General features: G+C 37.8%; 1 protein-coding gene across 2 annotated transcripts in view; it reads left to right on the top strand.

Moving 5' to 3' along the window:
* Window positions 1-1,997: 1,997 nt before the first annotated feature.
* The window catches only part of LOC145496811 (centriole and centriolar satellite protein OFD1-like), a 19,492-nt gene continuing 7,173 nt past the window's right edge, over window positions 1,998-14,316 (top strand). The window contains exons 1-13 of one of the 2 annotated variants that reach the window (XM_081476561.1): window positions 1,998-2,143; window positions 2,546-2,749; window positions 3,950-4,018; window positions 6,054-6,087; window positions 7,488-7,586; window positions 8,636-8,778; window positions 9,269-9,358; window positions 9,846-9,929; window positions 10,211-10,317; window positions 10,781-10,900; window positions 11,431-11,504; window positions 11,838-11,929; window positions 12,333-12,404. In XM_081476561.1, the coding sequence (XP_081332687.1) occupies window positions 2,063-2,143; window positions 2,546-2,749; window positions 3,950-4,018; window positions 6,054-6,087; window positions 7,488-7,586; window positions 8,636-8,778; window positions 9,269-9,358; window positions 9,846-9,929; window positions 10,211-10,317; window positions 10,781-10,900; window positions 11,431-11,504; window positions 11,838-11,929; window positions 12,333-12,404 (1,269 nt within the window). In that variant the 5' untranslated portion in view covers window positions 1,998-2,062. Of the gene's footprint in view, window positions 2,144-2,545; window positions 2,750-3,949; window positions 4,019-6,053; window positions 6,088-7,487; window positions 7,587-8,635; window positions 8,779-9,268; window positions 9,359-9,845; window positions 9,930-10,210; window positions 10,318-10,780; window positions 10,901-11,430; window positions 11,505-11,837; window positions 11,930-12,326; window positions 12,405-14,316 lie in introns of both variants that reach the window. The other variant, XM_081476560.1, reaches the window with a different exon arrangement.

Raw genomic sequence — 14,316 nt, 5'->3', positions numbered from 1 at the left:
AAGCGGGGTAGACCCAAAAGGGGGTGGTACTCGAAACCCGGCTCAAAAGGAGGGCCAAAAGGCCGCACTAACTGGAGGAATAGCAATACTATGGAGGCCTTGTCGCATTGGCCGACAAGATCAGAAGATGGTGATCATGATGATGGTCGGGGGCCTCCGAGCTCGTTTAGGAGGAAACGAACATTTATTTTGGGTATAGTGAAACCTGTATTAAGCGGGCCCCATATTTAGCGGACACCCTCTGTTAGGTAGACACCAGCTTGAATCCCAAATTTTTCTTCCTACATTTATTGTAAAATAAACCTGCATTCAGCGGACACCTCTATAATGCGGACACCAATATTAAGCCATTTTGTGACATAAAACCTGGAATAAGCGGACACTTCAAGGGCTTTTTACTTCTGAAAGCTCAGCTCGGACTCTATCTGAACATTGTTCAGCGAAGTCGTTTTAACGCTAAGTAATACTGGTCAGCGGATAGCTTGTCTTGGCATTAACCATAACTTGTGGTGCTGATGGATGCCCAAAATCAAAGGTGTGTAGCTATGGTAATGGTGCTATTCTCTTATTTTTTTGAAGGCCTTTTGTATTGGCGCAATGTATATATTTAGCCAAGCGTAAAAGCGGAGTTCCTGGGCCGCGTTGTTCAAAACCTGAATAAACTAACCCAGGATAAAGGGTTTTTTTTAACTTGGCGGTGAGGTTTTCTGTTTATATTGTTTGTACGTCTGAGTTTCAATTATCTCAAACTACACAAAACATAAGCAGTGGAAAACATATTTATTCAAGAAAAATTATTTACACTTTGGCAATTGGTAAACTTTTAATCCTGGTTTAGCATAAGGCGGGGGTTAACATGAAGGCCATATTTTGGCTGAGTGTTATGGTTTGAATGCAAATATCTCGTTCACGTTTCAAACAGTGAAAAATCTCTCTGCTCATTTCACATAGCTACGTTTTGGGCTGTTTTGTAAATTTTTTGGTGATTTTTGGGCATAGTTGGGGATAAATAGTTTTTCTCAAAGGATTAGTAAAATTTATGGAATACGAAATTTTGAAGATTTGATGTTATTTTAAAATTAGAATTTGAATTTAGAAATTGGTAGACGTACACCAAACAGTTGCCCACCAACCCGGGGTGCCCTTTTGGGGGCAATCAACTGTCTTGTGGTGTTCCAAACTCCTTTTTATCCTTTTAATCCCTCTTTAAACTTTCTAAAATTTCACTTAAATTCATGTGTACCCCTGCCTTAACCGGCTCAGTTCCGAACAACTCAGCCCTTGTTACAGTAATTTAACCTGGTTTAAGCCTGCGATCCAATCGAAAAGCCGGTACTTCGTCAGTGGTTAACTTCACAAAACACGTTACCTCAATGAGCTCAAAACTTGAGCCCGCAATGCGCTCAAGCGATACTGGTCAGTGGATACTTTGTTTTGACAGGTGTCAATTGACCACTCAAAGATGTACGCTGTAAACCAAGGTCGCATGTTCTATTAGCTGGAGTATGGGCGCCATGTTGTGCGACGTCGTCGTCGTCGTCGTCGTCGTCGTGCGTACGCGCCCACGAATAATATTGCTAGCCATTTTTACCACGAGAAAAGCAATTCACGGGTTCCTATGAGTCTAGGACGTATAGGGCTCCGTTTGGCGGCCTTTGGGGCCGCCGGAGCACGTACAGACAGTCACGTGACAACCAAAATTATTTAGAGCGATCGGTTACCAAATATATTCTAAGGTGTCGGGCTCCGTTCGCGCCGCTCGCCTTCAGCGCGCAGGAACTCCGCTATTATACAAATGAACATAAAATGTGGTTAAATTAACATCATATCAGTATGAAAATAATTAAAATATTATAACAGTAAACTCCATATATGCAAACCTAGCAAATGTGTAATAATTTTTGCAACCTGGGGTCGAGGGTTTACAGTGACAAAAAAGAACCATAAGCGCTTGCGCTTCACACTCTTGTCCCAGGCTATCGCTCTTATTTGAAGTAAGCTAAGTTGGTGTACTGGAAGCTAGAGTTTGCCGCCATGTTTGAAAACAGGCAAAAACAAAAATATGGCAGAACTGTCCAACGAAGAGTTCAGAAAGAGTCTTTTTACAACTTTTCGGAGTCGTGGCGTGTTAGAGGCTCTGAAGGTGAGCTCTTCAGTATTAAAGTGATTTATCCTAGGTTATTATCACTGATGTCCAATACTCCATGTACGAAATAAAATATTTTTTGTAGTAAGTACGTTTCCCAGTTTCATTTTTTTGCCCGGCAGTAGTACTAGTGTAAGGGGGCGAATCGATTTCAGTGCAGTGCTTTAATCTTTATTATTGATTAACATCAATTTTCATCGATTACTGGTTTCATTATTAGGTCGGGTTAAGCGGATAATTTAGTTGTATAGGGTAAAGTTGCTGTGTGCCCAACAACAGAGTACGATGACTAAATTTTATTTGGAAAACATTATAATATATACTGTATTTAAAATTCAACTGCTGGTAAGTACAGACAGATGGATAGGTTAAATTAAAAATTGTGATTTGTTTCCTTAGTCTCAGCTTAGAAATCGTCTCATAACAGAACTCCAGGAGACTGCTGGCAGGGATGGATTGACAGCATCGTCTGACCCCTCAGGAGTTTCAGAGAATTTATGTGAACTTGCGGCAAACAGCCTTGTTGCTGACCATTTAAAGAGGTTTAAATATGATTATTCCTTATCAGTTTTTCTACCAGAGAGTGGTTTGGATCAAAACAAGGTAAAATTAACATTTAGGCATTTAAGTAACGCATAGAAGATTTGTACCTGAAAAACATTATGTACAGGTCATGAATAATATGTTGAGCATTTACTTTCCTCTATCTGCTATTTTGGGGGAAGGGAGGGAGGGGACAGGAACCCAGGAGAATAGGGGGTGGGAGGCAGGAGAGGAAAGGGTGGGAAGCAGGAGTTCTAAGAAGGTGGGAATCATTTATTTAACGTTAAAATACTTTCAAAAATAAGAACCCAAAATGTTATTTGACTTTCATTTAGCCTATTTTGAGTGTTCTGGGCCAATGGAAAAATGGAAAAACTTCCAGTAAAATTGGAAACCCTTTTACAGTGGTTATGTCATAGGTCATGAAATGTTGTTTCTTAACCTTTTAAAAGACATGAGTGAGAGGGGCAACGCTGAAAACAAAGGCATGCAGAGAGCCATTTGACAGTAGCCCTTTGCACATTCATTTCTTATTGGAAACAGAAAAAATGTGTTTTTGATACAGCAAATGTTTGATGAAAAATAGTTTGTCCTTGGTTTTTGAATTCTATCATGTCAGTTTCAGGCTGAAACACCAGCAAGTGGTGCATGAGTGGAAAACCATGCCTTCCACTGTTATGTTTGTCCCAGAAACAAAACAAACTTAGAGAGAAACTGAGCGGCTTTACAAACAGGTTTTTTCTCCTTACCTACAAATACCTGTTTTATAACCCAAGAGGAAGTGACACTTGAAGTAGTTACAGCACAGGCAGACCACTCTAAGTGTTCCTGTTTATATGAAACAAACAGAATTTATCAACAACCGTCACTATTCAGATGAGATTTTCAGTGTTTTGGTATTGATTCCAGTTTGAAGTGGAGGAAGTTGCGGCTGGCGGTGGCCAAGTTGCAAGCCTTGTCTTCCTCTCTTGTCTTACTGGTCTGCGGCCAAAGCTAATTTCGTAAAAAGACGTTTCAGACGGCCCAGGAAGGTGAAAAAACACCACAAGAGGCGATTAATGTTTCATTTAACTTTATCTGGATATTCAGACCGAGATGTAATTTAGATATGCAATTTTCAGAGCTTTATTCATAACCCTCATAGATTCTGTTCATTTCATACACAAACGCATAGAGTGGTTCACCTGTGGTTACCGCAACACATAAATTGTTTTAAGCTGAAGTAACCAACCATTGCCTCTGACTTAAATGTTGTTTCAGTTACTCACTGTGAAAGATGTTCTCCTATTACTCAAGATTCCTCCAGATTCTCTAGTCTACAAACATATGGTATGCTTAAAAATGTTCTTTTGAAAAAACACTTCCATTATATGTTATAGAGTAAAGTAAGTTTCTTGTCCAAACTAAAAAGGCTAGTAGAGCTTCTTGTGACAGACATAACTGTTAAACAGCTTTATTACATCATACAAGCTCTCTGAACAGAACATCTTGAAAGGTAGTCCAAAAGTTCCAACCGAAATATCTGAATGGAAAATGTGCTCACCATTTGCAATTCTTCACCAATTCCAGTTGCCATCTTGGAATTATGATCTGGTTGAACTCATCGTAGGCTCTCTTGGTAAATTGGGCTTATCCAGAATTTACCACCAGGGACTTTTGCTTACCATTTGCAAAAACCATTGATAAACCAGTTTCTCGACGTGAGCGGTAAGCAGCCCTGGTCACCAGAGTGATTTCTGCATCTCAACTCTGAGGACAAGAACCATCATCATTCATGAAATGTCCACACCATAGTTAATAAGGTACACCAGACCAGTTAAAACAACCTGATTACAGCAGTGGCCTTTTGTGATCATGTTAAAAAGACAGTCCTAAAGTTTGCAGTTGAAGCAAGAAAGAATTTCCTTGTATGAGCTACTTAGTTTCTCTACCAGCTGTTCAAGAAAGTACTCCATCTGTCCAGACTAGCGACAAGATAACTAGCAATATGTGACACTAACAATAACATGATTCCTCAAGTTGCTATGTTTCCATGTACAGTCCAAGAATGGAAAACTGTCAACCACCCAAGAATCTCAATATGTGTGGCTAAGAAATAGAGAGTCAAGGAACTGCCTACCTCCCAGATAGGAAGGACTGTGTTACAAATATCATTAGTGTCTTGAGATTACCTAGATCTGCATTCTGTTGAAGCCAGAGAATGGGAGAGAGTGGGAGGCAGAGTTGAAATGTTCTGCCACGGGAAACTACATCATGACATCATGATCTGTGCCTTGAAACAATGCGCTGGTCTGGCAGCAACATCAGCTGCATGCAGCATGAAATGAACTAATCTTCAAGCTGTGTATGCTTAGACCAAATGGACTGAACATTAACTTTAATTTCTTGTGACTGTGTTTCTAGTGTGTATTACACATACATGTGCTATAACTATGGTTTTCATATATGTTGCAGCATGCCTTTAATTTGCTTAGTCTGTACTTTGTGCACATGCTCTTTTCACATACTGAAGAAGGGCTAGACCCGAAACCTTCGTTCATTCTACTATTTGACATTTTGGAAGGGTTTTTTCAACCTTATATTTAGTTTATCATCATAGTTGCATGCATCATATGAGTTGTTTGCTCATTTGCATCGGAAGAATCCGCCAGAAGATGGTCCCTCTATCAGATTAGAGAGTGTAGAAAGGACTCTGTCATTCAACAGCAATATTTGGCCTAGATGTTACTGGCTCATGGTTCCCAAAGTGAAAGGAAGTTCCAAGTCAGCTACACAAAACGCCTATGTATGAAGATACCTACTTACTCCATTGGAGTTGTTATACAGTATTAACAGCAACAATATGCATTGAGACTTATTGTAAATTTATACTGAAACAGTTAGACTACTCACACTCGTTTTGCACCAGTGGTAGTCAACCCAGCTGAACCTCATTGACTATCTGCTCTTGTAATCCATCAAATATTTTCGCTCACGTGCGGTTGGTCTTTGTTCGAGATCCCAAACTTTCACTTGAGTAGTATATAATTGTACTGTAACTGCAGTGTAAGTACCGTAAAGTAAGGAATATGTATAAATGGGGTATTTCATCTTAATGTACATGTAAGTATTGCATTGTAAGTAGTGTTTGTAAATAGTTTTGTCTGTGTGTGTGTGGAACTAAATAAAAATGACAAAAGAAGAACAAAGATAATGAAAACAAACCAACTTTGACTTGTGTTTTTGTAACTTGACAGACACATAATAATGCTTTGCACATTCAATGTATTTTTCAAATAAAATGTTAATTTATATATCAAGTCTCTGTTATTTGAAAAAAAATTCTCATTTCAGGATTCAAGTATGGCTTTTTTTTCCTTTTCAGGAAACGCTGCTGGACAGGAACAGGTCATCAAAGGGTAAACATCTGAAAAACAGTTCATTTCTGTGAAGTTGTTATCAGTGATAATCAACAATTAGATTATGAGCACAAAATTTCTGCGAGGGTGTTGTAAAAGATCCGAGTTGCTCTGCGAGTCAATAGAGTTGCCAAACCCATGTTCTATTGTACCAGTAAACATGTAGTTCCTGATGAGCCAGCACTATGCAAGAACTCAAGCTCAGAACACTAGTAAGAACATAACAAACAGTTTCAGCTTCCACGGGTTGAGATATGAATTAACACAAATATCTTTTCTTTCAACATCTACGTGATAATTTGCAAGAAAAAACAGAAGGAGAATTCCAATAAAATGCTTAATTTTTATTTTCCGTCAATGACAAAAATTTTATGCCAATTTTACAGTCAGATAAAACTCTTGAAACCTTGAAACTAAACCCATGAGATTATTTACCCTCAATTCCTATGAGGTTATATAGTTGACTCGGCCTTCAACCTCATCAGCTATTTATAATAATAGATTACGCTTTCCATGGCTTCACCCGTGCAGTAAACATGCAAGGTATTGGGAGAATTTAGCTTTTAAATCACCAGCCATTTGGGTGAGAGATTTACATGCTTTTGGAGTGTTCTCCAAACATCCTCGTTGAATGGGTATATTTTGTCTATATTATTTGATATACCGGTATGTCAACAGTGTGCTTCTTAGTTCCTTTCAATTTCTGATTTCTTTCCACTTAAAAGCCTGAAATGTTTTTCCAGCCAAATTTGCTAGCAAAAGCCTGGAACCTTCCAGACTAGTCAAAACTGCATTTTCACTAGACTGTTAGTCTCAAGCCCTGGTCATCACTATTAATTTTTCATCTTATGTTTATACAATCATGTTAATGCAGATTCAGTGCTGCTTTTTAAGTAGTCCTGACCTTAAGTTCACTTACAATACATCTTGATCAATTGACAGGTTATTGCAAGTTGATTAATAATAATATTTAATATGATCATTAATCACTACCAGCAAAAGAACAAACCCATTGAACTTTTACACCATCCCTAACTCTAAGGTTAAAATAGCAGTAACCCTCTACTTGAGGTTGTTTTTGTCACATTCTGTAATTAGGTAAATAATTGAAATTTACCTCATATAAATTTTTTAATTAATCTACTCATTATTAAGGTTGGTTATCAGTAGTGCTAATGTAAGCATTAGCATAAGCCAACATACGCAGATGCTGTAAGATGTTGATCACATTAAGTACCCTTTGTTAGGAACATTTCCTAGCAAAAGGTACTACTTGGCAGTGCTCTGCTGCATCTCCATATGTTGTTTATGCATAATGTGCGAATGAAAACCACCCTTTACAGCAGTCCAGATGACATCTTACTTTGAATGATGGTCTCATTTTATAAATTCTCATACAGGTTTGCTGATAGAGTTATTAAGTCATTTGGCTTTGTCTCATAACTGTGATAAGTCTTCCAAGGGAGTTCAAGCATCTTTACAACAACTTTCTTCAGTAGGTAAGTAACTGAGTTTGCTAGCATTATTATAATGATAAGCACGGGCAACAAGTGGAAATCTCTGTCTAGAAGTTCTGGATGTGCTCTCCCTGGCATAAAGGTTGGAGTGTTCTACCCATCTCTTCATTTGTTTTTCCTGAATGATTTTGCCCGATTTTGTCTTAAGTGGAGCTGTTTTGCTTTGCTTGGGACCAATTAATTGCTTTTTTGATGCCCTGATACATCCTCTGATATTTCCAGTGTAAGCACCGCTTGAATTCTGGTGCACACTGGTCCATCCAGAACTTGTTTGCACAAGTTCTGGCTTCCTGCTTGACTCTGCTTTGAGCAGTGCAAAGGGCTTTTAGGGTTACTGGTGATGGGGACTGGACCTCGTGTATTCCTGAAGAGCAGACTTTTTGGACCCTATGAGTGGCTTCAGTCTTGTAAAGGTAGCATCAAACCAGTCGTCGCTCTTGCCCTTCTTTTTTCCAAAAGCTGATTCTGCAGACGTGTGGGTGACAGTCTTCAGGTGTTGCTAGAAGCTGTTTGGCTTTTACATCCTTTCTTTCCAATAACTAATGTTGTTACTGAGAAGAGTTTGTGTAACATATTTTCTTCACCCTCCAAAGAAGACCAAATTGCAATACTATTCAACAATTAGACCAGTTAGGTCAATAGCTCATGAGGCAAAGCTGAATGGGCCAATGCATTAGGGTCTAATAGTTTTAGTATCACCCAACTAGTTGAACAGAAAAGGCAATAGTAAAGTTAACAAATGCAAGTTGAAGAAATATTTATTTGGAAATAAAATGAAGGAAAGCGTCACACTCAATTGCACCAATTTCGCTACTCAAGGACTATTACTAATAGTCCTCTAGGAGCATAGCCAATTAAAATGCAGGATTTGCATTAGTCCAGTAGTGGGGAGTTACTAAATAACCTTATTCCATCCATTTCTTCTATGCAGTATTTTATATCATCCAGTGAGAGTTTTACTATTATCTCTGGAATTGTCCTTGCTACTCTTTATGTGGAAGGAACTTTAAGCCCCTTGTTTGCTTTTCCAGAGGATAAACTTCAAAGTGTTGAAAAGCAATACCTTAAGGATCTGCAGAAAGAAAATCAGAAGTGGAGTTCACAGACAGAAAAACATTTATTGGAATTACACAAACAGTGGGAACAAAAACGGAAGAAATTGCTTAATGAGGAGGTAACAAATAAACAGCAAAATCAATGACATTATACTCTAAGTTCTAATAGTTAAAATTGTCATTCTGAAGTGCTTTCATTTTTCCTTAACCAGTACTCTTGTAGGGTATGGTCATAGTTTCAAGAACAAGGCGTGTAATGTATCAAAAATGTATCAGAGCATTAAGCAAAATGCAACTATGTAATTCTGTCTTATCCAAATCTTTACATTGTTCTGATGGTATTTCCATAGTAACTGGTCAGGAGTGTCCTGGCGCAGTGCTTTATTGCTTGATTACTATCCTGCATGCACTACTTTGTCTTGCCCAAAAATGAAACACAAGAGAGTCAATTAGAGTCAAATTTGAACACCCTTCTTTGTAGTACATGGATTTCATTTTTTTGGATTTTGTTTTTTAAAATGCCATTTAGTTTTTCTTTGATAACATCACTGGTTAAAAGTGGGTCATACCTTTTGTGCATGAGTTTGTACTGACATGTGTTTGTTATAGCTTGAATACTTAAAGATGACAGAAATAGCTCAAGTGAAGCTTGAAGAGAAAGAAAAATATCAAAGAGAAGTCCAAAACATTAGGAAACAGGTATGTGTCACATATATGATGGTCTCATATTATTCAATAATATTAGCTTCTCTAATTATGAAAAATAACCATTTTCTTCTTGGTCTTACAATGCCCTGTAACATAATCAGGCTAATGGCAATTCAAAACCCTGAAAGAGAAAGCAATTTGACATTGTGTGAATGGTAATGAACTCTAATGGGAGGATAATACATACTGATGTGAGCTGAAGAAAATTGCAAGTTCTTGGGTATAAAGCAAGAAATAGTTTGCAGTGACATGATGACATTTTTACTTTGGGGTTATTTGTGTGTATGCTATGGCCTGGAGCCAAATATTGTCCCACCCAGGCCTCCTACTAAGCTAATAAGATCGTACTGCTTAATATATTGTCAGTTAAAATTAACGGTAGCTTGTTCACTGTAAAATGTTTTCAACCTTGCTTTTAACTTTAGTACCGCAAAACACCTCAGTAGTTTAAACACACAAATATTGTTACCCTTTCCAGTTTGAGCGAGAATTTGCAGTCAAGGCTGAGAAATTGAAGGCCAGTGAGAAAGAAAAATTACAGCTATTAGGAACTCAAAAAGAGGTGTGTTGTCCTGTTTGTTATGCTTGGTTGCTTTAATATATGTTATCTGTTGAAAAGGACATACAGGTTTACATTGTGGCAGCATTTTACTGACGATATTGTTACTAGTTTAATGGTGTACCATGATCACCTTTTCATATCGACGCGATCAACACCTGTGTCAACTGTGACTAAAAGTTTGTTTCTGTCCTGTTTGTATGAAGAACATTACCGATCAAGGGTCTCTTAACTTCACATAAATATTCTCTTAATGAGTGTACTTTACTTGTCATTTGTATCAGCTTCAAGAAGAGGAAGCCTATGTGCAGCGACAGAAACTCCTGGAGGATATGTTATCTCTCAAAGAACGTGAATCACAATTTGATTTGAACCACCAAATGAAAACAAAGTAAGTAGTATTTGGATCCTGAGCTCTATCCGAAATCATTTTATTTTATCTGTTCAGAAAGACAAGATTCAATATCAATTTACATTTATGCAATACCATCTCCTGCTCTTTTGTTATTTCTCTGCTTTTTCCAAATGTTGTGACATTATTAAGTCATATTTTACATGTATTTTGCTGTGAGTGTGAACCCATTTGACGAGATCTTAGTCCAGATTCTTTTGTCTTTGGGTCTCCTGTAGCAAACTTATTCATAGTCTTACTCGCTGTTTTGACAGTCGCTCGGAGAGCTTGAAAAACGCGTGACCGTTTTGCAGTCTAGTCATTACATAATCCAAGTCGTATTCCATGATTCTATGACTGTGTTCTTTATAAGACCTACAAGCTGGTTATTAGCAAACGGTCGTAAGAATCATTGCTCGTGATATCTACTCTTCACGTAATTCTTTGATTTGCTTCCCACTAGGAGCTTGAAGCTTGAGGAAGAAAGGATCACTGTTTTGTCACAGGAACTAAAAATAAAGAAATCTCTTTTAGAAGATGCAGAGGCTAATTATCAAAGGAGACTCGATGAGGAAGTACAAAGGTGCAAGTAAAAATTAGTGTCACAGGTTTTTGAACTCATAACGTCAAATAATAAAAAGTCAAATTATTCTCGCATTTTGATTGGTTTTTATTTATAATCAACTGGAGGACAGACGTATAGATGACGTCATTAACATTTTTGTTTCTTTGTTTATAAAACAAGAAGATTCCATGTTGCCGTCAAAATGTGGTAAGAACATCAGTGTCACACTCGACTATCGCCTCGTGTGCCACTTTTTTTGTTCTTACCACATTTTGACGTCAACTGTGATCAATTACTGAACAGACGCACGGCAACATGGGATCTATTTGTTAAATACACTTTGGAAAAAGCAATATGTAAATGGATGTCATTCACTGCTGCAGAATAGGACAAACTAATGTTGAAGGTAATTACCAAGTTAAAAGAATAAAATGCACAATCCGGTTTCTGGTTACGTGACGGGCGCTTCCTCCTATAGATATTTCTAGTATTATTATTCTATTATGATTATTTTATCAATGCCTGATGCTGGTTTCTTGTATTTGCAGACACAAACTGAAATGTGAAGAAGAACTTCATGAAAAGAGACGACATTTAGAGCTCAAAGAGAAACAGCTACAGGGTTAGTTTATGAAATAAATAACATAGGTTGCTAACTTTCATGCGGTAATACTCATTGATAATTTTATAGTCATATTCTTGCCCTTTATGAGAAACGTCTGTTTTAAGGCAAGTGCGAGATTCAGTGAAAAAAGTTCAAAGCCTGAAAGGCTTTAAATATCGTATTTCATTGCTTACAAACTGGAAAAAACCACACTTCCCAACCAAACAATACAATAATTACACTAATTGTAGTTAAATGTCGAATCTTGTCACAAATAGTCGAACTTATCATAAATTTGTCTGACTGCAAGAAGACTGTGCAAGGACTGTTGTTCTGTTTGTCCTTTTCCAGGGGATGCGGATAGCTTTGAAAGAAAGCAAGGTATTTATATGAATGCTTCTAACGAGCTGCAAAGAACCAAAGACAAGTTACAACAGTTACAGGTGTGTTCTACGTGGACAAAGAAAACTTAATGTACTCCCGATTTGCTAGAATACAAAACTAACAGACATTGCATAACCTCTGTCAAAACTGTTCATTAACAAAGTAACATAAATATATGTTATTTGCCGGCCGGTAGGTCCGTATTGGGAAAAACTTTGCCGAGGCCTTGAATGCTGCATGTTTTGGTCAGTCTTTTAAAAGGTCAATTTGACGAACAAAACTTCACAGCAATTACGACAATCAAAAACAAACAAACATACAAAGAAACAAAAACAGGACTAAATAAACGTGGCCATCTTAAATTTGGCTTCTGGGAATACAAATTTCTGAATTTTTCAGGTTGTTTTAAGGACAGCTACAGTACTGACCCTATTTTTATTTACACTTAACAACTAGACTCAGCTTGAAAGCAACAAGTCCCATCTCACATCAGCTCTTCAGCAGAAGGAAACTGCAAACAAAAGACTAAAAGAGGTAGGTGAACAATATCTACATTCCTTCTTTTAACCTCATAATTACCTTCAACATACGTTTGTCATATTCTGTGGCAGTGAAGGACAGCCATTTACATATTGCTTTTTTCAAAGTGTATTTAACAAGTAGATCCCAGCATCTGATTCTGATTTTCGCGTCTACTTTAAAGTGATCCATTGTATTACAAATAACAAGAATTTAACAAGCAAGGTTCGGAGAATGGGCGACAACAGAGCTCTACCGAGTAAGAAAACTACATCATATTTTTGTAAGCACGTTTGCTTTTGTCTAGACACAGAATGACGCAAATCTGAAGGAATTGAACAAATAACGTACCCTTACAACGATGTAGTTTGACTGCGACTGAAATGTGGTTAAAACCACAATTTAAGGTTATTCCTTAGAATTGCACTGCGCATCCCTACTGCGCACGATTTTCGCGTCATTGGCGCGCGCTCGCGAGCGCGTGCACATACACAATACATACAAAATGGTGGCTCTTGGCTTGCGAGAGACAAATCATCGTTGTTTTCTCGAAAACGAGTACCGGGACCTATTGATTTTTTTTGTTGAGTTTGAGCGCAGAGATCACCTTCTTTCTATACAGTGAATATGGAGCAATTTCTATCGTAGAGTAAAAAGTTATCACGGAAAATGAGAGCATAGCTAGCACTCGTGAAAGATAATATGTTGCCCTAGAACACTGCGTGCTTGGAACATATCGTATCGCTGTCAACTAAATGAGTACCCTTATCATGAAACGTACATCAAATTGCTCCATAACATTTATGCAATACATCCATTGTTGTATTTCTCGCTTAACGTTCTCTCTATCTTTCTGCTCTCTTAATACGTAAGGTGAATGGTTTAAATCAGAAGAAGAGCGCGCTATGCAGAATTTCCTTATATGGGCAAAAATTAGAAGAGTGATTTTCATTGGTCGGGAATAATCGGCAGCATAATTTAAAACAGATAAGGGAAGTTAAACGCTACTAGGTGAGGTGCTTCTGTTCAAATATAAACGTTTCTGAAAGCGGATAATTTCAGGAATTATGGAGTTAATTGATGGTGCTCCTGCTCCTAAACGAATATGGGGACCCCCCTTTTTTTATTTCAAATTTTAAGTTCTCTTGATGTAAGTAGCCAACAGGCAAAGTTTGAAAGAAAATCTATTGTGAGTTTTATTTCGATGGAATTACCTTAAGGACGTTCGCGTTAATTGTTTCTGCGCATCCTTACTGCGCACGCAAATTCACACGCCACGTCATGTATGAGAGCGCGCGCTAAGTAATAAAATAAGCAGTGATAGGGCAGATGGCCATTGCTATAGCTTTGCCTGGATTTAACGATCTTGGACGTTCGGTGACCCGTATTTTTTTTCCAGAAACATATTTTATTCACAATCATCTCCACGTCGTCCAAAAATGGACAAAAAAATCAATGTGGGAAGTTAAAAAAAATTCAAGATTTCTGTCCACGGGACATCGAATCCTGCCATCTTGCGGCTGCAAGGCGCGTGAAACTATGGTCGCTAAATGCGAACTTGTGCTTTAAGGAACCTCACCAGTTGACTAAATTCACTTAATAGGTCTACTTAAACAATATTTAGTAGAGAACATTTCGCTTCAAAGATCTAATTGCAATATTTTGGGGCTTGCAGACACTGTGGCCTTATTCGCTAACGAAGCCCGATTTTTCAGATTTAGGTTGTTCTTCCGGGCATGTTCTCTCCAAAACGAAGCCGGTGACCCCCCATTTTTTTTTTTTACATTTCTGACATAACTAACTCAACATCTTGCAGTGGTAAAAGTTGGAAAATTTTCGCGCGAACGTCCTTAAAAAATCAACTTTCTTTATTCTTGATGTAGGAATAAGGCGTTTCAGCATAACGTATCGTTTCCTTCAGGTGTAC

This window comes from Orbicella franksi, chromosome 9 (assembly GCF_964199315.1).
Source record: "Orbicella franksi chromosome 9, jaOrbFran1.1, whole genome shotgun sequence".
NCBI lineage: Eukaryota > Metazoa > Cnidaria > Anthozoa > Scleractinia > Merulinidae > Orbicella > Orbicella franksi.
This window is presented reverse-complemented; position numbering and strand designations above follow the sequence as displayed.